Source organism: Strongylocentrotus purpuratus, unplaced genomic scaffold (assembly GCF_000002235.5).
Source record: "Strongylocentrotus purpuratus isolate Spur 01 unplaced genomic scaffold, Spur_5.0 spur5_scaffold_10, whole genome shotgun sequence".
In the NCBI taxonomy this organism is placed as follows: domain Eukaryota; kingdom Metazoa; phylum Echinodermata; class Echinoidea; order Camarodonta; family Strongylocentrotidae; genus Strongylocentrotus; species Strongylocentrotus purpuratus.
Window position 1 is genome coordinate 16,764,358 of NW_022145595.1, and position 25,099 is coordinate 16,789,456.

The 25,099-nt window shown below is 38.5% G+C and overlaps 2 protein-coding genes across 2 annotated transcripts in view; both read right to left on the minus strand.

Moving 5' to 3' along the window:
* Positions 1 to 475: 475 nt before the first annotated feature.
* LOC594520 (long-chain-fatty-acid--CoA ligase 5) overlaps positions 476 to 25,099 on the minus strand; it is a 34,377-nt gene continuing 9,753 nt past the window's right edge. The window contains exons 6-19 of the mRNA XM_030979642.1: positions 23,713 to 23,812; positions 11,743 to 11,957; positions 10,924 to 10,975; positions 10,296 to 10,369; positions 9,191 to 9,268; positions 7,646 to 7,780; positions 6,813 to 6,898; positions 5,552 to 5,606; positions 4,461 to 4,556; positions 3,862 to 4,023; positions 2,917 to 3,033; positions 2,103 to 2,246; positions 1,439 to 1,540; positions 476 to 908 (exon numbers count right to left, since the gene is read on the minus strand). Coding sequence (XP_030835502.1) covers positions 699 to 908; positions 1,439 to 1,540; positions 2,103 to 2,246; positions 2,917 to 3,033; positions 3,862 to 4,023; positions 4,461 to 4,556; positions 5,552 to 5,606; positions 6,813 to 6,898; positions 7,646 to 7,780; positions 9,191 to 9,268; positions 10,296 to 10,369; positions 10,924 to 10,975; positions 11,743 to 11,957; positions 23,713 to 23,812 — 1,626 coding nt within the window. The 3' untranslated portion in view covers positions 476 to 698. The remainder of the gene's footprint in view (positions 909 to 1,438; positions 1,541 to 2,102; positions 2,247 to 2,916; positions 3,034 to 3,861; positions 4,024 to 4,460; positions 4,557 to 5,551; positions 5,607 to 6,812; positions 6,899 to 7,645; positions 7,781 to 9,190; positions 9,269 to 10,295; positions 10,370 to 10,923; positions 10,976 to 11,742; positions 11,958 to 23,712; positions 23,813 to 25,099) is intronic.
* Positions 13,562 to 20,128, minus strand: LOC584331 (tubulin alpha-1 chain). Its single transcript, XM_784192.5, has 4 exons — positions 19,991 to 20,128; positions 15,962 to 16,184; positions 15,373 to 15,521; positions 13,562 to 15,020 (listed from the first exon to the last, which is right to left on the minus strand). Exons 1-4 carry the CDS (start codon positions 19,991 to 19,993, stop codon positions 14,040 to 14,042), a joined length of 1,356 nt encoding a protein of 451 aa, XP_789285.1. The 5' UTR covers positions 19,994 to 20,128; the 3' UTR covers positions 13,562 to 14,039.

A 25,099-nucleotide genomic window follows, 5' to 3' on the forward strand; every position in this document is an offset into this window, starting at 1 on the left:
CATGTATATACTATCCCCAAATTGCAGAACATAAACAACCAGAAAAACACCCGGCAGCACCAAGAATAAGCACCACCAAGAATAACGCTGATCATTACTTTGTGTATTTCATCTTTGCACCTTTTTCAATTTGCTTTCAACTTTCATTTGATATCTTCTTTGTTCTCTCTTCTCCTTCTCTGTCTGTCTGTCTTTCTGTCTCTTTCTCTATCAGCCATCTCTATTCTATAAGTCATTGCCTTCTCACTTGTACACTGGATATTTCATTCCTTTGTTATACTTCATATATACATTTGTACACATTTAAAGCAGCATTTTCATAACACTATTTCTTGTTAATCTTCTCTCTCCCTCTCTGACACACACACATACACATAAAATCTCTTGCTCACATTTTTTTTATTTTCCTGACTGTCTGTCTCTTTCTCTCTCACCAGCCACCTCTGTTCTCCCTTTTTCTCTCCCTCCCCCCCCCCTCTCTCTCTCTCTCTCTCTCTCTCTCTCTCTCTCTCTCATACACTCAATATATTTTCTCCTACAAACATACACAATCACACACTCTCTCTCTCCCTCCCCCTTCTCTATCTCTCTCTATCTCTCTCTCTCTCCCTCATTCACTTTCTATTTCAAAAATTCTCTTTCTCTCCCTAGCCATTCAACTCGAGCACCTATACTAAACAACAAACAACTTCCACCATTTAATCCAGAGTGGTGTACATATCTCGGATCTCTTCCTCAAACTCCTTTGCAATGTCGGGTCTCTTGTTCTTGAGAGAGGGGGTTAGGAGACCATTCTGTTCACTGAAGGGTTCATCGTGGAGCCGGATATCCTTCATCTCCTCGAAGCCAAGGAGGTCCTTTCTCCTTCCGTACTCCTGGAGCCTTGCCAGGAGTGCATCTTTTGCCTTCTGTTAAGAAGGAAATTTCATTTTTCATTTAATTTCATTTCGGTTTATTGAGTCAAAATTCCATGTTAAAACAGCAGAGAGACTGATACAAACAAAGATTACAAAGTTCAAAGAAATAAAGAAAAACTACAAAATACATCAATATGGAAAACAATCAAAAATTAGTTCAAGGAACAAATTAACAATAATAATAATGGAAACTTCAATATATTGCACATCTTACATAAAATAAATCGAATTTACATACATGGATGAGTGGGAAAAAAAAGAAGATAAAAAAGAGAGAATGGACAAAGTATTTCATTCCCTTTTCTAGTAACATTTAGATTTTGAGCAAGAGCATATAATACACAATCTAAAGTAATTAAACAAATTGGTTCAAAAGAAATGTTATTGTTTGAATTGATCAGTTGATGAATCATTGTTATCATCATCATCTGCAAAATATCTTAATAATTACCAATAACAGAATGAGATATATCCCACAGTCATATCACAAGTAGCAATCTGAGTTTTGTTTTTTTGTTTACCTTGTCTTGACAAATTTCACGGAGTGACCCCTTAACCCCAGACTTGGCTGCAAATGCAGGAAATGATTCCGGGTCAGGCACCACAATACCAACAAGATTGGCCTAAAGAGGAAAGAGAGAGGATTTGAAATGAATTAATCAACTGATACTCTAATGAAATATCTGTCTTTATAAATAGTAATAAGAACCTTATAGAAATAATTTCCAATATGACAAAGACCATTTGTAATGCTCCATGGAATTTATTAATGGTGATCATTCAAGATCGTCAATATCTTGAATATTCACCATCTTTATTATCATCATCCTTATTGGCATCATCATCAACATTACTGTCATCAGCATCCTCATCATCATCACTATCACCATAGTTATCATCATCATCACCATCATCATCTTCCCATCTTTTGTTATTAATTTTCTTCTTCTTCTTCCTTTTTTTCTTCCTCCTCCTCCACCGCCCCTCCTCCTCCCCTCCTCCTCCTCCTCCTCCTCCTCTTCTTCCTCCTCCTTTCCTCCTCCTCCTGCTCCTCCTGCTCCTGCTCCTTCTCCTGCTCCTCCTCCTCTCCTCCTGCTCCTGCTCCTGCTTCTCCTCTCCTCCTGCTCCTGCTCCTCCTCATCATCATCATCACCATCATCTACGAATGAAACCATCACATCTCACCTTGGTGCTGTCTCCATAGACAAAGACTTGCTGAATGAGTGGGTTCCTCACTAATGTATTCTCAATCTTCTCTGGAGCGATGTAAACACCTTGAGACATCTTGAAGATGTGTTTCTTCCTGTCGATCAGTTTCAGTGTCCCAGTCTATTACATAAAAAGAAGTATATGTGCGTTGAGTTTCCTATATATTGGAAGCCACCGGCAGACTTGACAATATTCTTTTGACAATATTCTTGTTCCCTCCTTTTGAAAACACCCCCTTAAGTCTGGTGTGTAAAGTCAATAGGGCCGATTTTTTGTGCATTACGAGCCGGACTTTGCTGCTTGAAAAGTACCCCTTTACCAGACATTTTGGGAATATGAATGCGGTCCCTTCGTTCCTGGAGTGGAAGGGGGGGGGGGGGCGGGCCTATGATTTACTTAATTATATTACACAGATTACATAAATCAAATATATCTTAAAAATATGCCATTTTGGAGAGAGTAAATCTTAAGATAAAAAGAAGAAAATAAATTCATATTAGAATGATGATTATGAAAGAAAGAGAGAAAGAAAGAAGAAAAAAAAAGAAGAAGAAAGGGATAGAAAAGTGAGAAAGAGAGAAAGAATAAAGAAAGGAGATATAAAAGGAAAAAAATGAAAGAAAGTATAAGGAAGAAAGTAAGGAAGAAAGTGAAAAAGAAAGAAAGAAAATGAAAAAATGAAAGAATAAAAGAAAAGTGGAAGAAAGTATAAGGAAAAATGCAAAGAAGAAAATTATAAAAAAAGATAAGGAAAGTAAGGAAAGAAAGAAGGAAGTTTCTGAAGCTATACCTCTGTCCACTCTCCAATATCTCCTGAGTGCACCCAGCCATCCTCATCCAATGCTTCAGCTGTCAACTCGGGGTTGTCAAGGTAACCCTCAAATACATTCGCTGCTTTGACACAGATCTAATGAAAAGAATCATTTGCACAATTAGAGAAAACACATCAGTTTGGTATTTTTCCTTCTTTTGTTTTTATACATATATACGTAGAATATGAGGAACGGTATCATTTCCCACTTTCACTGTCTATTAAAGTTTGAGGATATGAAAGGATATCTCGAATGATATGGTTTATAAAGAGACTTTATGAATAGATTAGTTACACCTTACAAGAGTAAAAGACCCAAAATTGAGTGAGATGTTAGAGTAAGAATCGGAAATTGTTATGTCTATATCATTGTTGCAATCATCACTGTTACAATCAAACTCTTCCTCCTCTACATCATCATCCCATCACCACCACGACCACCATCATCATTTTCATCATCATCATCATCATCATCATCATCATCATCATCATCACTATCATCAACATCACCATCATCATCGTTATCACCATCATTAACACCGTCATCATCATTATCACAGTCGATGTCATCATTATTAACAGCATCCGATAATCATTTCCATCAACATCGTCATCACCATCACTATTGTTATCATCCTCCTCCTCTTCATTATTTCATTATCAACATCAGGATCAGCATCATCATCTCCAACATAAGCAACGACAGTGGCGGATCCAGGGGGGGGGGGGGGGGCGGGTGGCCCGGGCTCCCCCCCTTGAGAAAAAAATAATGTAAAAACACGTGATTTTTACCTTTTTGGGGGGTGCAAATTTTAAAATTTTCGGGGACCAAAAAAAAAAAAAGTGCTCACTACCCCCCCCCCCCCCCCCCCCCCACTGAGCGAACGACATCATCATTATGAACGATTGTTTCCATCACAATACCTCTCCTTGGTTGTTGTCGGCATAGTAGTCCAACTCCGGCACATCGATCAGCTTGATCTCCACCCCACCCCCGGGAGGCCCGATGTGACCGTTTGTCGTATCAGACGGCAGCGTGTGTGTCATGCAGCTTGTTGTCTCTGTCTGACCGTAGGCTTGCACAAACTGTGAAAACGTCAATTTAAGGCGTTGTGAAGGCTCATGTACGCGGTATTAATAAAATAAACCTTAAATCGTCATCTCAATTTTACTTCAATTTATGACTATGAAATATACTAAGTACCAAATACCATATTTCTCAGGGATTCTTGCAGAATAGTTCAACGTTACCCCATAACGCACCTCAAACTTGCTATTGGGTCTTCTAATTTTCGAGAAACGTTTGATTGCATCTTTTTATAAGTACAAAGTGGACAAGAGTTTTTCCACAAGGATTTTGAATATTATTCATCTCTCTCTATAGAGCATGTAAAATGCATCTTCAAAGAAAAGAACATTATTTCATGACAAAACGCTTTCCCCTTTTTCTTTTCATAAAAAACTCTACAACAAACAAACAAATAAATCAAAAGTATATGAATCGCATTATTTTACAAACTTACCGAGCAGCCGAATACACACCGGAGAAATGTGATCACCTCGCCAGAGATCGGGGCGCCACCCGTGTACATGTACCGTAACCTTCCGCCGAGAATCTCCTAAACATCCAAAATATATAGTGCTTTCGGTGACAATACCGGACAACAAATTCAATTCAAGCCTAAGTTTTATCAACAGTAAAAGATACTAGAATTAAAAGGGAGTGTTCTTTGGTAATTTTAGTCAACAAAAAGTATCTAAGCTGATGCAAGCAGAAATAAGGTATGAACTTAAGAAAAGAATGGAAAGAATAAGCACTGGATTGGATTCGAATCTGCAACCACAGCGCCCTGTTTCATAAAAATTGTTATCAATTACAATAATTATAATAACAATATTAATGGCGGCTTCTTATATAGCGCACATGTCCGTCACGTCGTGACGCTCCTAGCGCTGCCCCGATTATTACCCTGGCTTTAGCAAGGGGCCATTACAGCGCTCTAGTATTGTTATAAGCTATTGAAATCCTTTAATTTGATTGGCTATATATGAACAGATTTGTTATAGATCTGTTGTTATTGATAACTGGTTTTGTGAAACAAGGCTCTAAGCCCTCATCTGCTTGCTTGTCTGCCTCCTTCAATTCTGAAGAGTCTTGCCCGTTACAAGACAGCATTTAAAAGAAAATGTTAAACCAAAAACGGATTAGGACAGGGTCATAATGGTTTCCATTGATCCATATCGTTCACAATGACACAATCTCCTCTTTTATTTTATGTAAAGAGATGCGACAGATATCATCTTTCTTATGTTAAGTAGCAATCAAATAAATGAACCGCAACTTAAAATTACTCTGGCTCTAGGTAATATTGTTAATTATCATTTGTGTAAAGACTGCGACCCTGCCGCTTTTAAGAGTATCCCACCATTTTATATTTTGATTTCATTGCTTTATTATGCTCTTGTGTTCACTTTGTTTTTGATGAACAATAAATGAATTAAATTGAAATTGAATTTAATTGAAACTCTCTATAAGACACGGCCCTGGTAGAATCTATGTATCTATTTTATTCTTATTTGCTTAATGAGATTTCACACCGTAATTGGATCTCACCTGAACCTTCTTGAAGACTAGCTTGTCCCAAACTGTATCTCGACTCAGTGTACCCCTAGTATAGTGATAGAGGAAACACAGTCTTAGTATATGAGTTAAAGCCCCACTGTACTACTTTTATCTACTTGCGCCCTCTATATAGCAAACAATGCCTAATCGGTGACCATTGGTCCCCCATGATCCTCTTTTTCTTATGTTAATTGAGAGCTGATTTGATGAGATAGCCACCTGTCCAGTGACCTTGCAGGGTGGTATATTCCCTCCTGTACACTAGCACAGGTTGGCTTAAGATTTACTTTAAAGGACAATCCATCCCTTGTAATAATCTCATTCGAATGCCAAGCGGAAAATTAAAGAGAAACACAATGGCAAAAGTTTGGTATAAATCGAACTTATAATAAGAAAGTAATGAGTGTTTGAAATATGAGATCACAGAATCTATGCGAATCGCAAATTGTCAATTTGGTCAGTGGATTGCTTCGTGTTCACTGATAAAATCTACCGTTGTTTGTCATGTACAAAAATATCATCAATTTCGTTTGTTCTCCTAATGAACCTTCTCCCTTGGCCGCGTCTCGAAATATATTGTTTGTAGCATATCAGGTTCTCTAAAGAGAAAAGACCCCTCTGAGTCAAACATTTGGAAAAATTGAAATTTTAGTCAATTTATTTGTTGGAAAAAATAAAAAAAGGACAGTTTTACGGCACTACAAAGTGACATTACTGATTCTGCCAATTTGAATCGCCAATACGTTCAGTCATTACAATTTTTAAAAAAATCATACCTTTCTCATTTATGGTCAGATTTCATTCAAACTTTCACCAATATGTTTCTCAGATTTGTTTGCTTTCATTTAGAGTAGTTTAACGAAGGTTGGATTTCCTTAACTTTTTTAGCAAGCAACAAAATCATTTCCCGAAAAGAAATTGTTAATTTTTACTGCAGGAAACTCGCCGGCCCCGAAAGGAGGTAGTCATTATTTTTCTTTCATCAATCATTGTTTTTCATTTTCTCCCCTCCCCCTGCTCTCTCTCTCTCTCTCTCTCTCTCTCGCTATCTCTCTCAGTTTGCCTCGGCTGTCTCGCCCACTTGGATCCGTCTGTGATACTGTAAAAGCGGGCGATTAGAAAAATAACAATCTACCATTTCAATACAAATGACTTAATTGGATAAAATCGGGATTTTGACTTTGTCTATCTAAGGATTTTAGAACCCCATTTGGCTTGGGCTCGAAAGGGTTAATAATGGAACTGCACTCACTGTTCGAGATCTTTCATTTTCTGATTGAGAGCATGGTTGAATATTGCTTTTTTGATGGTGCTGCCGCTATCTACAGTTGTCCGAATCTGAAACAGAAGGGGCATTACAAGTCTAATTACAAATATTGATATCATTTTGATCAAGTGATGCACTGTTGTATAGAACACTTTATATAAACACTTTTTTTTCTAAATTTCGAACCAGTATGTGCATCTTTAATGGTATTTCTACCTAGATCCGTGTAAACTCGGCATCATCTCGGCATTCTCCCGGAATTCACTCGGAATCCCCCCAGAATCTTGTCGGAATCCTCCCGGAATCCACTCGGAACACTCCCAGAACCCTCCCGGAATCCTCTAGGAATCCTCCCAGAACCCTCCCTGAATCCTCCCGGAATCCACCCAGAGCCCTCCCGGAATCCTCCCAGAACCCTCCCGGAATCCTCCCAGAACCCTCCCGGAATCCTCTAGGAATCCTGCCGGAATACTCTCGGAACCCTCCCGACATCCACTCGGATTCCACTCGGAATCCTCTCGGAACCCTCCCTGCGTCCACTCGGAATCCCCCCCCCCCCCGAGTCCTCTCGGCATCCACTTGGCATAAACTTGAAGGCTATTAACATCTGCTAAATATTCATACCATTTTAAAGTTAAAAAAAGAAAAGAAAATAAGGATAATTGAAATAAAAAATTGGAAAGTTGGAAATTTCTTAAAGCACGATTCATAGTATATGATATTAAAAATTAATAAAACATAATTTTTTCGTTTTCTGTGATAGTAGCTCTTTATTTTGTTTTTAACGTGAGTGGACCTCTATGACAAATTTAGCTTACTCTATCGAAGAGTCGATTGTATAATCTCGGCACTGCTGCGAAGATTGTTGGTTTGAGTTCCTGTGCGTCATCGATGAGTTTTAATATATCACCGCTGAAGAAACCGACCTGGAGACCCATTGTCATGACATTGTACTGCAACAAATAAGAAGATCAAATTGTGAGCACATTATCAAATAGTATGAGTACTCTAATAGATGTGGAAAGATGTAATTTTAAAGGGAGCGGGTCGTTGGTTTCCATGTGCAGAAGGCAATAATTCGCTAACATCAGACCTAGTGGAAATACCTTTAAAGGTAAAGACCAGTATTGGAAACGCCCCAATTTCAAAAATGAAATGGAAGCTCTCATTACCAATCATGTGAAAGAATATGTTTTGACTAATACATGATGATACAAAATTTGCCGGGAAACCGCCTACTAATTCATATATTTGGTAAATTTGTTTCTCTCATGGTCTGTGAGAGATATAGGGTAGTCCCATATACATCTTTCTGTGTATAGTGCTTGTAACTTTACGAAGAATGGGCCAAATTTCTTATCATTTTGATGATTCCAGAACCTTGCAGACGCTAGATGCTAGATGATCAACCTTTTTTGATCGATTCCATAACGTTTCTTTCACAATGCAATCACATGACCATAACTGGTCTTTACCTTTAAAGGGATTGGGTAACTTTGTCTCAGATTCTGAAACATAATCTTGGATTTAGTCAGGAACCCCATGACTTCTACAAGCCGATCGCCTGTCTGATTATCAAGATATTTATGATTGAAAAAAAAAATGAAAATGGAAATTTCATTTTTTGTTTTCCTAACGGTTTTCAGAACACTACAGTCTATTGGGGAAAACGAGTATGGTAAAACCGGTCACTCAAAGATTTTTTACTTTTTTGAGGCACTTCTTGATCATTTTGAAGCGCAATTCGTTTAGGGCTTCAATATTACACCATACCACAGACACTGATAACACGTAGGGCCGAGCATCTCAGATTTAACATTGTTAATCAATTATGCCTTTAATGGATGTACAAGTCTGCACACAACAAACCCGAAGTCCAATTAAAAAAAATAACTCCTAGTCTCTCGGAGAGTTTTCTGGTGAAGAAAACGTAAGACAAGGACTCTACCATATGAGGGAATCGGTGGAAAATACAAAGCATTACATTAGGCCTGATGGTCATAAAACTGAAGGCTTATCCTGGTGATTGACAACACCTATTACTGGGTAAACACCCAAATGGTGTCGAAATCCCCATGAGAGCCCACTACTATGCGTCTTTAAAGCCCGTCTGTACTAGTTTGGCCAGGGGGGATTTGACCACCCTGCAAGGTCACTGACAGGTGGTTATCTAATCAAATCAGCTCTCAATTAACATAAGAAAAGGGGATCATGGGGGACCAACAGGCACCGATTAGGCATTGTTTGCTACATGTAAGTAGTACAGTGGGGCTTTAAAGTAAAAATACTGGATGAAACTGATCTATATCAAACAAAAATTAAGCATCAAATTTAGGAAATAGGGAAATAGAAGATATACTTACGATATTGCCCCTCTCGTAGACATGAGGACAGGGCAAGAGGGATAGGTGAACATCGGCATGATCCATCATTTCACTGTCCTATTCAGATAATTTAGCAAAGTAATAGGGTGTGAATAATATCATAAAATCATCATCGACTCTAATCATAGTTAAATTTTGTTAAATGATGTATCATGTTGCTTGTGCTGGGTATTTTGCACTACCATATACAGGCGCGTACGCAGAATTTTTTCAAGGGGGGGGGGGTTAACATTTTTATATCGGGCCGAAAATTTCGTATCGACTCAGCCAGCCGCTGAATAAGCGGGGGGGGGGGGGGGGGGGGGGGGGGGGGGGTAAGAGGACACTTTTTTTTTTTTTTTGGTCTCGAAATTTGAAAATTTGACATTTTGCTCCTTTTTTAGGTCAGCCATGGGAATATATATATATATATATATATATTTTTTTTTTTATTATTAAAAAAAAAAAAAAAAAAACAAAACAAAACACACCCCCCCCCCCCCCCTGCGTACGCGCCTGACCATATGTTATGTCAATGATGTTTCTTTTTGCAATGAGTAGTCTGAAATCTGAAATGGTCCAAGCCACTAAGCGGTTGGATTTAAATGATAACAAAACTGATAACAAAGATGATATAAAAAATGATAATAATACCACTGACAGTAATGATTAAAATTCGTTTGTATAAGGCGCACTTCGTCACTGCGTTATCAGTTGAACATTGAACAATATTACACTGGCTTTTGCATACATATATTCTTCTAATCTTTAAACAATTGTCATCCTCCCCTCTCAAAAGTGTCTATTCATATATGAATAAAATCTAAACAATTTGTTACGAAGGACACTTACGAGAATATATGTTTGAATACATATTTTTGACAGTTTGAATCTACGATAGTTAAAGGTGAATCTTCAACATTTAATGAATAGCTGTTTTATTATAAATATTTAAAAAAAAAAAATATATATATATATATTTAAAAACAAAATAAAAATTTGTAATATTTGACGAACATGCACGATTTTGAGAGTCTATGGAATCATTAATACTATAGCTCTACCTCAATCTTTCTAGAAAGAAGTTTAAATTCCGATCATTTACCTGGTATGTAGCAAATATAGCTGAGTGGTTGGCGATGTGATTCTTGTGTTTGAGTGGGACACCCTTCGGCAAACCTAATAATCATACAGATAAACGGATTAAAATAGATTAAATAATAATTCTTTTTTTTTAAAACAAATCAAAGTTGTCCTGAAAATATGGTGTAATTATTACTTTGTCTTACACTTATTTGCGGTTTCCTTTAATTATGTGCGCAAAGTATATTTATCTTTATTTTTATACTTACATGTTTTGGTGTGAGGAAGCTTGACATTTCTTTGAAACCTATATATTAATTATTAACCATATGGCTATTCAAATCCTCGGTCATTAAACTTTTACATGTTTGAATATTCATATCAATTGATATTGCAAATTCTTCCACAATCGGATCGTAGTCAGATCGTATAGTGTGCGATGGACTTTATTAGTATATTCCTTGACGATCATAGTAAGTTGAACAAGGACTGTGGCATCATTTGTAGAAAACCATATAAGCAAAGGACAGAAGAGAATTCAAAGCTTCTCCAATGTTCAAGTTGTTCGCGTCTTTTATGTTAGGAGAAAATGAAAGGTTCATATTTATGAAAACAAAAATCATTTTCATTCTAAAATAAATCAATCTCACCTGTGGTCCCGCTTGTGAAGCAGATTGTGTTGATATCATTTGGCGACGGTAGCTAGACATGAGAAAATTTGAGAATATCATGAAGCCGCCCCTAACTTCCGTGTACCTCATCTTGTTTGCTGTAATTCAGCCATCCATCTCTCGATCTCTCCGTTTATCTCCGGTTCTCCCTCTTTCGTTCTCATGCTGTCTATCTCTCTATTTCCCCTCTCCTCTCACTCTTTACTCCGAGTTTCTCCCTCCCCCCTCTCCCTGAATCTCAATCTTCCTATTTATCTTAATTTTCCCGATAATTTTCTCTGCCCACAGTAAAACAGAAAGAAAAAAGAAAAACATAAACTGATCACGATTTCTGTACGGTACTGAAACTCCCTTAAATTAATTTCTTTCTTTCGATACACTCAGCAAAAGAAGAAAGTACACACTCGTTATTGTTCAAATTTTCATATAAATCGCATGGTTAGATTTTTAAAAGACCCATTTATTACTAAATGGTTATGCTCACTCCAGATTCCGACCTATTGCATATAATTTCAAAGAAGATTAATAGATGATCATTTTGAAATATAAAAGACAATTTAATCTGTAAATATTGTCCACTCTTCTTTTTTTGCTGAGTGTATATTTGCAAACACCAGAGCCATCTATATACAAAGTTTGGCCAACTAGGTTTCACTGGGTCACAACATGGCGTATATTCTTTTGTGTTGTGCTTGCCCAACACAGCAGTAGTCGCCATATTGTGTCCAACTCGAACCGGGTTTGCCAAACTCTGTGTATCGATGGCTCTGGCAAACACGAGGTCACACTGCCACTTACGACGAGATCGGCTTGCTTTTGCGCACCGTGACGTAACACCTCCTCGAAGGTGCACAACTCGATTCCCTGCGCCGTGTACCGTTGTCTGAGGTCACTTGTGCCCTCGTCAGGGAGGTCCATAACGACCACGACTCTCAACGAGGGCATCGCATCGGCGTGGTCGATGATCGACGTCGCTTTTTCGACGGTATCGACGATGAGGGTCGACATTAACGCTGTGGGGAAAAGGCAGAATGTTGAAAGTGTGTGCATACGACCTGCCGATATTATCAAACACTTTTAAGTTAATTGGCCGAGAGTATATACGAGGTTGACTGAAAAAGTTTTGTCAGGGAAGAAAGATAGGAAGAGAAGAAGAAGAAGAAGAAAAGAAGAAGAAGAAGAAGAAGAAGATAAAGATGAAGAAGAAGGAGAAGAAGAAGAAGAAAATAGGAAAGCGAGTAGGAATTAAAATTAGATAGGAAATATAAAAAATACCACATCGGCACAATGGAAATACAGCATCTACACAAATATAAATCACATGACAGGTATATTAAACACGACTAACGAAAACGAGACACAACTACACGAAAAGGAATGACTTTATCTCTCTTTTTTTGTTTTACCAGAAATAAAAAAGAAACGATTTGGAAGCTGTGTAACCGAGCCGATTTGTAAGATTATCACTTTCCCGACTTGATTGAGAAGCTATTTCAAAAGTATATCCGCCTTCGGCAACACAGATAATAGTAAGCGGGTTCTCCGAATTCGGCATGGGTTTCTTCAAGTTACAACTATGATATTTTTGCCTGTGCATTTTTTGGTTAAAATAAGACCGTAATTGGAAATTCAAATATCGAACTGACGCACATAACATCATGAGCATCCCAGAGTTGGTAGGATGGGCTTATATAAAACGACGCTCATACACCGCGCATTCAATCCGGGAGGGGGGGGGGGGGGTCACTCCCAACCTGCCCCCAGAAAACTCGTCGATGAGTGTCTTTTTCGGTTATACGGCGTCGTCAACGCTTTCCAAAAAGGTGTTTTTGAGGCACTGATCGCACAAAAATCATAAAAAGGGTACCTTTTAAGGTTCACACGGTATCATTAGTATCGATTTCAGAAAAATGTGCGATACAAACGCCATTCGGGTCATTTAAAAAATGTGCTATATGCCATTAGGGTCCATTTCAGAAAAGGTGCGATACGCCATTAGGATCTATTTCCGTGGTTGATGGGACACGGGTGGGTAGCAATAGTGTATGAGAGTGACCCCCCCCCCCCCCCCCCCGGGTGTGATACAGAAGGCAAAATAAGAAGAGAAAGAACCGAGGGAAGGAGACAGAGAGAGAGAGAGAGAGGAGAGAGAGAGATAATGTGAAAGAGCAGAACAGAGGACCGAACTTAAATGCATTCATTAGAAAAAAATCACTTCCAGTCTTTCACACTCCCATATAACGTCTCATCATTTGCACCCAAATCATCGTAACATTCATACCACCATCTTCAACTGCAAAACATCCGAATCTCACTTTTCTACAAACTCATCGAACAAAAACCATCAGTTCTTTGTTTTATACCAATTGCACCACATTCGTCTTCTTCAATACCAATTAACATAGCCCAAGATATTGGCCATCAACTGATCAAACGCACAGACATAAACACGACACATACTCAATCGACAATCGCTCCGCAGTTCATTTTCTACACTAAGCCCTTACCCCTCTCTTCAGCCTTTTCTTGCAGAAGAAACAAATCCCAAACAAAACATACACACACTTCAATCACAACAAAACATAAAAATGCACTTTAAAAAAGAGACTCGGACACATTTTTCTTGAGAATGTAATGCCGTTTCTTTGTTCGATGAGGTTTAATACAAGTACATTACTGTTTGCTCTTTTGTAAAACGTATAATGATTCCATTAAAAATTCATATTGCAGCTAACAAGTAACAAACAAATATTGCAGATAGATGTACATGTACTTGTTTTCGTATAAAAAGTACAATTTGCACATTGCTCGCTAAAAGGCAAAATATAGTGGAAAAACTTTATAAAGCTCTTTTTAATAAAAAGTGTTTTGTTCGATGTACATGTACTTTTTTGTTCCAATAAAACAGGGCGTTTCTTCTTTTTTATCATCGGAAAGATTTGCTTCAGGATATTTTGTTGCTTGCTTAAATTTGGTTAAAAGAAGATTGTGCAAGGCGTTCATGTGAAACAAAATTTTGTATTAGATGAGTTGTTCGGTAGACTGACTTTTTTAGCATCGACTCTCATGGCCGACGTCTAAAATCGCCGAAATGTTTAATATTCCTCGTCATCATCTTCAGCTTGTTCGTCAACGGAGTCGACACCAACTTCTTCGTAGTCCTTCTCAAGGGCGGCTAAGTCTTCACGTGCCTCGGAGAACTCTCCTTCCTCCATACCCTCTCCGACGTACCAGTGGACGAAGGCGCGCTTGGCGTACATGAGATCGAACTTGTGGTCTAGACGGGCCCAAGCCTCAGCGATGGCTGTAGTGTTGCTCAACATGCAGACGGCACGCTGGACCTTGGCCAAGTCGCCACCGGGCACAACGGTTGGTGGCTGGTAGTTGATACCGACTTTGAAGCCGGTGGGGCACCAGTCGACAAACTGGATGGTGCGCTTGGTCTTGATGTGAGCGATGGCAGCGTTGACATCCTTGGGGACAACATCACCACGGAACAGGAGACAACACGCCATGTACTTGCCATGACGAGGATCGCACTTCACCATCTGGTTGGCTGGCTCGAAGCAGGCGTTGGTGATCTCTGCGACGGTCAGTTGCTCGTGGTAGGCCTTCTCGGCAGAGATGACCGGAGCGTAGGTGGCAAGAGGGAAATGGATGCGTGGGTATGGCACCAAGTTGGTCTGGAATTCCGTCAGATCAACATTGAGGGCGCCGTCGAACCGCAGAGAAGCGGTGATGGAGGAAACAATCTGGCCGATGAGACGGTTCAAGTTGGTGTAGGAAGGGCGGTCGATATCCATATTGCGACGGCAGATGTCGTAGATGGCCTCGTTGTCGACCATGAAGGCGCAGTCGGAATGCTCCAGGGTGGTGTGGGTTGTGAGAATGGCGTTGTAAGGTTCCACCACGGCGGTTGCGATATGAGGAGCCGGGTAGATGGCGAACTCTAGTTTGGACTTCTTTCCGTAGTCGACAGAGAGACGCTCCATGAGCAGGGAGGTGAACCCGGAGCCGGTGCCGCCCCCGAAGCTGTGGAAGATGAGGAATCCCTGAAGACCCGTGCATTGGTCAGCCTGCAATGGAAGAAAGATCAATTAGAAGGTTAATATTTCTTTTACCAGGACACATTTAGTATTTAAATAAAACCTTTCAACACGAGACAAAATAATTCTGGAGCATTTTGTCACTCACTCCTTAATCATTCAATACAGATTGCAGACTTATTTCATTTTGTATTATCTTTATTTCACAACGATATCTAAGTTCAGTGGACCCTCTGTTTCCAAAATATATCCCTAAATTGTTGTAAATGTTTATTATTGATTTGTAATATTTTGTTGGAAACATGAAATAAATTGAAGTGAATTGAATTCAGCAAGTCTCAAGTTGGGATGCTCTGTCGCCCTCTATCGTCGTCAAACTTACCAGTTTCCTGATCCTATCCAGACAGTTATCGATCTGTTCTTTGCCGATTGTGTAGTGACCACGGGCGTAGTTGTTGGCAGCATCCTCCTTGCCGGTGATGAGCTGCTCGGGGTGGAAGAGCTGTCGGTAGGTACCGGTACGGATCTCATCTACAAAAAAGAAAGAAAAAAAAGTTGGAAACGGAACTGTTTGACATGTAAAGAAATAGATATATTGTTTAGAAAAGAAAGAAAGATAAAAAGAGATAGATGGAAAGGAGGAAAACATATCCTTGAGAAAACGTCGGCTGTCTGTCAGGAAGCCGTATAGACTAAGAGCTATGCATTATCATTTGTCAATGGTATTAAGAGCATTCTTGCGGGCAGAAGACGATATTACCAGTGAATAACATTTATCAAGCGAATATCTTTTGATTTCCTCCATCATAATGTGCTTTTCTTTGTCTTTGGCATTTTGTCATCACAACTCGCAAGGATAGAGGAAAACGAAATTGCTGACGTCTTTCAATGATGTATAATCACCTATTCTCTGTTTATGTTTCCTTGAATTAATAGCAACCAAAATAACAGGATTTTTGATCTGAACATACCGACTACGGTAGGCTCGAGATCGATGAACACGGCCCGAGGAACGTGCTTGCCAGCTCCAGTCTCACTGAAGAAGGTGTTGAAGGAGTCGTCACCACCTCCGATGGTCTTGTCTGAGGGCATCTGGCCATCAGGCTGGATGCCGTGCTCCAGGCAGTACAACTCCCAGCAGGCATTGCCCATCTGGACTCCGGCTTGGCCGACATGGACTGAGATACATTCCCGCTGTAAAAGAGAGATGGAGAAGAAAAAAACATGAAACAACGCCACACATCACAACAATTTTTAAAGGAGATGTACACCCTGATAATTCAATTTTAATAAAAGGTGACATATGAGAGAAACAAATTAATGAAAGTTTGAGCAATATCCGGAAAAAGATATAGAAAAGTTAATTAAATTATAGATTTTTTAAGTTTCCGTCACTCCTCAGTAAAAGACAAATTGGCAACAGCAACATCAATCAGTTTTTGCTCAAACTTTCACTGGCCTGTTTCTCTCATTTTACAGGAAATAAAAAGGTTTTTAGAGGAAGCGGAGCAAAATTATCTCATGCTTGATAAAAATGAATCATAGAACTAAAAAAAAAATATCCAAACAAAAGCAAGGTGAATTTGTAATTCGCTTATTGAAGAGGCTACTACTACTATATCTACCGCGCCGTGTTGAAAAAAATAAAATGGCAAAATTGATCAAAAATTATTTTTATTTTATATTATATATTATTATTTTGCATATTAGGAGAAAAGCCTGGAGTAATGCTCAACGTTGCTACCACTTTATACCACTTAAGGTGGCAGGGATGTGGGAATTGGGCACCCCCTCCGCCGTCAACCAATGAAATTTGCCATACATATCTGCCTATGATTGGACAAAAGGAAAGCTATTTGCTTGCACCACCCCAAATGTCACATCTCCTAAACAAACATTATGTTACAACCCTGTCACATAAAATTATTCTTGATCTATCACTGAAAAAAACCTTAAATAAAGCCTACATCTTTGGAACAAGGCTAAATGTAGATTTATTACTTAGCTTGAATAGAGCATAACTGCCATAAATTGCCAGTATAATCAATTGATTGTTTTGTTTTCGATTCCGTAAGAGCAAAGACAATCACAGCGTGACTGAGTAAATTACACAATACACATGGTTCAATTTCAGCTTGAAATGTACAATACAGGAAGCAGATGTTTGCCATCGACCAGTTTTTACATTCCATTGTAGTAGATTACTGTAATATACGAGCTATGGTATTCTACACACTATTGACTAATTAGAAGCACCAACTACATCGTTTATAACATAGTGAACAGATCGATGCTTCTGTACATACTATACACACAAGTATAAATGTTAGTGATGCCCCATAGAAAATGCGAAGTAGATGGTCCTCCTTCCCTATCCCTCAAACTTAAAATAAAAAACATTTTCGTAACAGCAATGTCATTTTGCCTCATATTTTCATTTTTTTTTTTATTAGGGGGGGGGGGTTATTCTGACTCAGGTCTTGCGCACAAGTGAAAAATCAAACTTAATTTATTCAGGCAGGTCTGAAATTTGACTCACAGAATCTGATATCTAATGCCGACTGTCAGTTTTTTCATTGGGCATATTTTTCTACTGCACTACATATTTTTATTCACGTCATGTTAGGCGTAAGTAAAATATAATGCAATGTACCATATGATTCGACTCGTACAATAGTCATAAATGCCCGGACTGTACTCTAACTCTTACATAAGAGCGAAAACTCGATTTTATGGCAAGACATAAACATCCTAATACCCGCATACATATTAACTTCTGCTGTACATTACAATACAGACAACCTTGCCGCCTGCACTGCGGCAAAGGGATATTATTTTTGGCGCGAAATTTACAACCGATTTTGACCGCGTGCATGCCTTGTGAAAATTCTTATTTCCTGGGAAGAAAATTTGTTCATACCGATACTTCCTGTGTCTGACATTAATTACATGGTTTCCGTGTTCAATGGCATGAAAGTGAAATATAGACTGTTGATGGATTTACTTCTTGTTCACAAGGAAATGCCGCCCTTTTAATATAGAGAGCGTTGATCATTTCCTTATCATTGCGGTGTATGATCTGACAATAACATATTACAATGCAGCATCATGAATAACATTAACATATTTGTTTTAATCCTCTCATCTGAGTGTTACAACTAAGACGCAGGGCCTGCATTCGTTTAGGGAATATAACAAAAACAATTCTCACTTTACTTTCTAAAATATTAATCTCTTTCTTGTGAAGGCGATAAAAGCGGTTGAGTTTCTCGTTCATTCGAAATTCACATTTACCATGCACTGCTAATATAATGTGGAAGATATGCCTATGGGCAACAAGACGGGATCGTTTCTAGAACCGTATGAAAATGTAGACTAGAGGAAATACCAGTAAAACGAATAATCATTAAAAAAAAAATATTATTGTGAGGCACATGCAGGCTCTGGGCATTTGTGTTAGGTCCATGCGCTGAGGTAGTATATAAACATTCAATTTCTTCCATTAAATCACATCATAATTGGAGTCCTTCATAATTATACACTTTGCGCCCTTGAATTGAATAAACTGATTGGAAAGGGATCTATAGAAATATTCAGTTGCGGTTTCATGCTTGTTTGATTGTCCACCTTTCTACGTGTTTTTCCTATTGTGTGCCTTTGCCCTTGGCATTGTGAGTGAGAAGAAAATAACCGCCGTCGTCGAAATTGTGTGTGTGTGTGTGTGTGTGTGTGTGTGTGTGAGAGAGGGAGAGAGGGAGAGAGAGAGAGAGAGAGAGAGAGAGAGAGAGAGATGAAGGAGATAAAGAGACCCCAACACCATATTTGGATTTGAATTTGAGTAGTTTCTTCACCTTCCAATGAGTTTTCCGCCTGTTTTGCTCTGCTTGGCAGTTGGCATTTAAACTAAATTCAATTAACTTTACCGAACTGCGTTGCCTTGCATGAATTGAAAAACGTGGCATAGGATAGTAACACTCTCCATTCTCTCCAAACAAGATAACATTTATTTTTCGTCTACAAGTAACATGAAGCAAAAGTGGTGAGAAACCATTGATTTTCTTTTCTCTCTCTCTCTTTCACTCCCTCTTTTTTAAATCAAGGATTTAATGCTAATGTGCATGCAGTCATTGTTTGTGAAAACCTTGAAGCATGGCAAGTATTAAATTATCTGACTACAATTATATTTATCATCGTCAGATTATATTTATAGCGACATGGAAATATTGAATTGTTCAGCGTGTTGGAGATTTGTGGTAAATGTAGAAGTACCATAGCATAGGCATAAATCGTAGTGGAGCTTCTAAAGCTTTTCACGGACGAATTGTAATTGTCTTAAAAACTCTTAATCTCGGGAGATTATCGTCAAAAATATCAACGATAAGTTATTCTCATTGATCGGAATATTAAATCTTTATTATTTATGATAGGCCTGTGACTATGTCGGTTTACGTGTAGTATACATGCGTTCAAACACTAACTAATAATGCAAATTGATAATTAATGGGTAGTTAGAGCTGCCAGAGTATATTGTCGAACCTTTAAATTCATTAAAGAATTTAAAGACATCTCTTTTCACAATCATTCTTTTAGCATTGATGCAAATACAGTATCACAATGATCACATCTACATAACCATTTTCATCAACTGTTCAAGGAGAACGAATGCGTGATTATATCACTAACATGCAAAAGGCATGCAAGATGCAGAGTATTGGTATTTAAAACAAATCTTGCTCTCTCATCCATCCATCCTCCCATATTCTCCTACACGTGTTCCATTCATTCTCCATCTATAGAAAAGCAATCAACGGACACACCCAAATCATCTCTCTTCGTCGCACACGATCGCTGCGCAATCATTCAAAATCTGGCTGACAAAAATGTCTTAAAATCACGATTTCCCTAACCCAGATACGAATTAGCTTTTGAAAATATCATACACATGACTATCAAACGGTATTAATGTGATATTAAGAGAACATAATGTGAAAATTACTTACCATTTTGGTAGATTTTTGAGAGCAAATTGGACAACTGCAGTGTCGTAAGGTGAGCTTGCAGACGTCGTATGATATCGATGTATGAATCACTCCCGCTTTTGAATAAATTTCTTCACTCTCAGATTCGTCCGCCCGCGCCTTTTTTTTAAACTAGTCTATCGACGAAACCGCACTTATCCAACGTCAATCATTTTGGCAGCTTGAGGTTGAGGAAGTAACATCGGACTCAAGTTGCATATTGCATGAAGATAATTTATTAGCAGTCATGCGAGTGATTAGTTACGCATTTCAAAATACTTGAATTTAGTTCACGTCATTGAGGATTAAACACAGTTATCGACTTAGGGGACATGGCTTAACAGATACAAGGTCTGCAGACAACGACTAATAATGATATTACAGACCACCTGCTGGTAATATAATTATGCGTCTACAATGCCCTAATCTCAGAAACGGACCTCTATACTTATGATGACAGTTATACCACGTTTATTTCAAGTCGAGGAAGTAAATAAAGGCTGGATTTGAAAAATGGGCGGGAAGAGATAAAGAGGGGTACAAAGCAATGGGGAGGGGGAGGGGAAGAGAGAGAGGGGAGAGAAGAGAGAGAGAGAGAGAGAGAGGGAGAGAGAGAGGGAGAGAGGGAGGAGAGGGAGGAGAGAGAGAGGGACGGGAGGGGAGGGGGGGGGGGGGGGCGCTGGGGCTTATATGCGGTCCACAATGTTGTAACCTTCGGAGGGGTATATACATTGATATGAACAGGCAGTTCACAGTTCTATAAAATGAAACAATTTGTGGGTGTGGTGGGCTTGGGTCTTTGCTCTCCTTTTTTACGTGTGCCTCATTTTATAATCATGAAAACTCGGGATGGGGGATTGAGCCCCTGAGCCACAAAGCCCCCCCCCCCCGAAACCGTTACTGGATATCAAGCACTTTCGTTGCATCAAGAAAGGGAGAAAGCTGGAGAATTATATTTGGAGTGGCAATCCTGAAGTGTATATTTTACCATCCATCATACTGCACAACTATATATTAGTATTAATATTATTCACACAATGCGTGTGTATACATTGAGTGCAGAATATAACGGTGCATAATTTTGCAACGAGTGTGAATGAACTTCATAAATACATGTACATATTATACCGTATACACAGGATCGACACACAGACCCATTGTAAGTACAGTATAGTCATTGGCGCGAAAAAAGCAGGAAATGGTAACAAAAGCAATTTTCACGGGTAATTTCAGACGTTATACTTCATGCTCGAGTTCTGATTAGTGCATGCATGGCTGCATGAGCTGAGATTTAAAAACAACAATGCAATCTATTTACACAAAATACAACAAATTTCAAGTTCACACTTTGTCAGGAGCCTTTTGTGTCTGAAAATATGAATGGGACGCAATATAGGGATAGAATACAAGTAAAGGTATTCGGTGTTTTATTATTGGGGGGGGGGGGCTCGGCCTGGTTGTGAATTATTTTTCTTTTTCATTTTTCATTCATGTCATCATCTATAAAATAGTGTCTTCTATATCTTTCTTTCTTTTCTCCTCTGCCATGTCTATTGTAAAAAAAAATGCTCTTAATCCCAAATCGGATGAAATGCAATAGAAATGAATTCTCTTGTGCATCTTGCTGCAGACATTTAATTTCCTCATTCTTCAACCGTTCTTCAATAGCTTCCATCTAAAAATAAGCTATGACGTAAATACCACAGTAGAATTGACACGAAGAATATACCTCCTTCATCGTGACTCATCGTGTATATAATAAAATGGCTTGAAAATGGGACACCATATGAGACCTCTATATGCACATGAACCTTCACTAGTTGTGTGTGGCATATTGCATACACGGGTAGTTGATTTGTATTTATGAATAGGAAGGGGAAGGAGGATCAGAAGAAGAAGAGGGTAAGAAGGAGAATGAGGAGAATACGAGAAGAAGTGGGAATAAGAGGAGAAGAAGAAGATGAGGAGAAGAAGAAGATGAAGAAGCTCGGAGGAGGAGAAAATAAGAAGAAGAAGCGGGAGAGGGAGAAAATTATTTAGATGCTGAAGAAAATAGAAGGATGAGAAGGAAACAAAGAAGGAGAAGAAGAAAGAGAATGAGGAGAAGATGAAAAAGAAATAAGGAGAAGAAGTGGAGGAGGAGGAGAAGAAGAAGAAATTTATCTGTGCAATGTTATCACTGTTGTAATTTCATATGTTTCTATATACATATTATATTTAATACACGTATAGGCCTATAGTTTTTGTTAAAGGTAAATGAATCACACTCCGGATACAACATTTTCCCTAATGAAGGTTAACTCAATGATCATAATTGTGCCCCTTTTTTCTGCTGGAGTGGTCGTGGGTCTCCAGCGTGTGATTCAACATCTGTTGGAAATTTGTAGGGTTTCTCTTGACGCATTTTAATTATGTGAATGTGGTACATGTATCTCTTATTGTCCTTGTCACATAAATCTGCACCACTGGTAACTTATGGATGGGATATAGGTGGGGCGGTCTGCGGACTACAGTTATTTGGTAGGTGAATCAAGGCGTGGCAGCACAGCCGGGTGCACCCAGTGTCCATGTATTTGTGTGTGATTTGCTATTGATTACTTATTTCCAATTCTGTATTGTGATACCAAGTGTTTTCTGCCCAATAAAAGAATTTAAAAAAAATAGGAGGTGGAGAATAATTAGGAGTGAGAAAAAGAAAGGGAGAACAAAAACTATATGCAGAAGAAAATGGAAGGATGAGAAAGAAAAGAAGAATGAGAAAAAGAAATATAAGAAGAAGAATGAAGAAAAATAAGAAGAAGAAGAAGAAGAAGAAGAAGAAGAAGGAAATTAAATTCCTGCAACATGTACTGCAGATGTTGTCAAGTGCGAAGATTATAAATTAGAGAAACTATATGACATTTTCATGATTAAAATATAAGATTTCTCTTTTGATCACGCTTGATATCAAATGCACCATTACAATACATGCAAAAATCATCTGATAGCCGTCGGTGGGAGAGTCGTGCTATTGCGCCATCTACGTCTATCTGCAACACAATTTTCTGTCGAGTGCTGCGCGCGGCTTTTCTTATCTTGCCTTTTAAATTTCGTCATTCCGAGGCGCGATCGTTATACATCATCATAATATTTACCGCCATTGTCCTCCTCCTCCTCCTCACCATCACCATCAAGACCATGTTTATTTATATATTTATTTACTTCTGATAATTATACAAGGTGGCACATTTCACCAATTATGGTGGTCTTCCATGAAGCCCTGTTTGGTAATCATCATCATCATCATCATAATCATCATTGAAATTAACATCACAGTCACAATAACCATTGCCAGTAACACCATCATCATCACCATCATCAACATTATTACCATCATCATAAATACTACCATCATCACTATATTACCATCATCATCACCGCTACAATCACTATCACCATCATCATCATCGTCATCATCATTAGGTGAAGAATTATTTCCAATCTCCACGTGAGCTCATTCTAATAATCATTAATTTGCATACCACCACATAATCATTTATCAATCCGATAAACATCTCGAAAACAATATTGGAACACATTTGAATACATACCAAAATGTGTATACCACAATGTGTGTGTACATTTTTACCTTACATTGCAATGTAAACAACAGAACTAGCTTTTTCGGTCACAAAACTTTTGGATTTAATAAATGGTTAACTTACTTTTGTTGACGATGTATCTGCACGATTTCCATCCCAGACTGTTGTATAGAGGCACTGATATCATGGAATAATGGACGCACGCTAGGTCTGAAATAGTCCACTAGAATCACAAAAAGTGCATATATGATAATCAATTCATTCGAAAAATCCAGTCATATTCGTATTCATCTAATATCATTAGCATTATCATCCTTTTTATATTCTTTTATTCGGTAGATTAAGAACATACAATTACGAGACATATAAGAAATGCATCTAGACAAATCAAATAATAGTTATAACATTGTAATTATAATCCACTGTTGATAACTGATAATAAAGAAATGTACAACCATCAAACAATGTATCCCTTTAATCCATCCATCCATTTATCTAACCATTCAGGTCTTCTTCGATTTACAAATTACGTAATTCGTTCATCGTTATACTCTCCATAAAATTACTTGACTCGGATCCATTCATCCATGGGAATAAAGAACTGGCTACATGTAACTATTAATTAATTAATTTATCAACTAATTAACTCATTTATCCATCTATTCATTAATTCGTTCGTCCCTTCATTAATCTAATCATTTATTCAGTCATTCTTATTTCTTTTTCAGAAATACAAATGTGTGCGAAAATTGGTTGTTGTTGTTGTTGGTAAATGTTTTATGGCGTTCATTCAGTATTGAATATATACGCCATAAATATCTTCAATTTTATAAGAAAATCAGTTATAGTCTTCATAAGAAAACTGAGATAAAAGATTTGTAATGAAATAATTAATTAACAGGTAACGCAATTTATTAGGAGTCTCTGGATGGTTTGCAACTTCATGTTTCTGCTTTTTTTTTAAAGTTTAATCTGCCCGATTTGAAACAGGCTTCATTGGTGATGCAAACCATTCATACAATGCACATGTACTTGTCGTAGATGGGGTAGTTTCTCTTCGCGATCGAAGAGATTCGATCATACACAGTTCGCGATGGGTTCGCCATAATTATGATAATTGAGGCAGTTTCATATCTTCTCCGTTCACTTCAAAATTTCAATCATCATCGAAAACCATACAGGTATTGGGATTTACTTTTGGTTCTCGGATCCAGGGGCGTACGCAGGGGGGGTGTTTTGGGGGTTCAAACCCCCCCCCCCCCTTTGGTATTTTAATGTATGTAAACCCCCCTAAAAAAACCTAAAACCCCCCCCCCCCCCCTTTGGCTTTAAATAAGGTGACCTTACCCCCCCCCCATACGTAAAAAATGTCAAATTTTGAAATTTTGAGACCAAAAAAAAAAAAAAGTGTCCGCTTACCCCCCCCCCCCCCCCCCCCCCCCCCCCCCCCCCCCCCCCCCCCCCCCCCCCCCCCCCCCCCCCCCCCCCCCCCCCCACTGAGCGACTTTTC

Coding starts and splice junctions, on each gene's coding strand:
- LOC584331 (XM_784192.5), bottom strand. Junction 15,522..15,961: donor TCTCGAGCCTACCGTAGTCG/GTATGTTCAGAT, acceptor TCTTTTTTGTAG/ATGAGATCCGTACCGGTACC. Junction 15,021..15,372: donor TGGATAGGATCAGGAAACTG/GTAAGTTTGACG, acceptor CTTCCATTGCAG/GCTGACCAATGCACGGGTCT.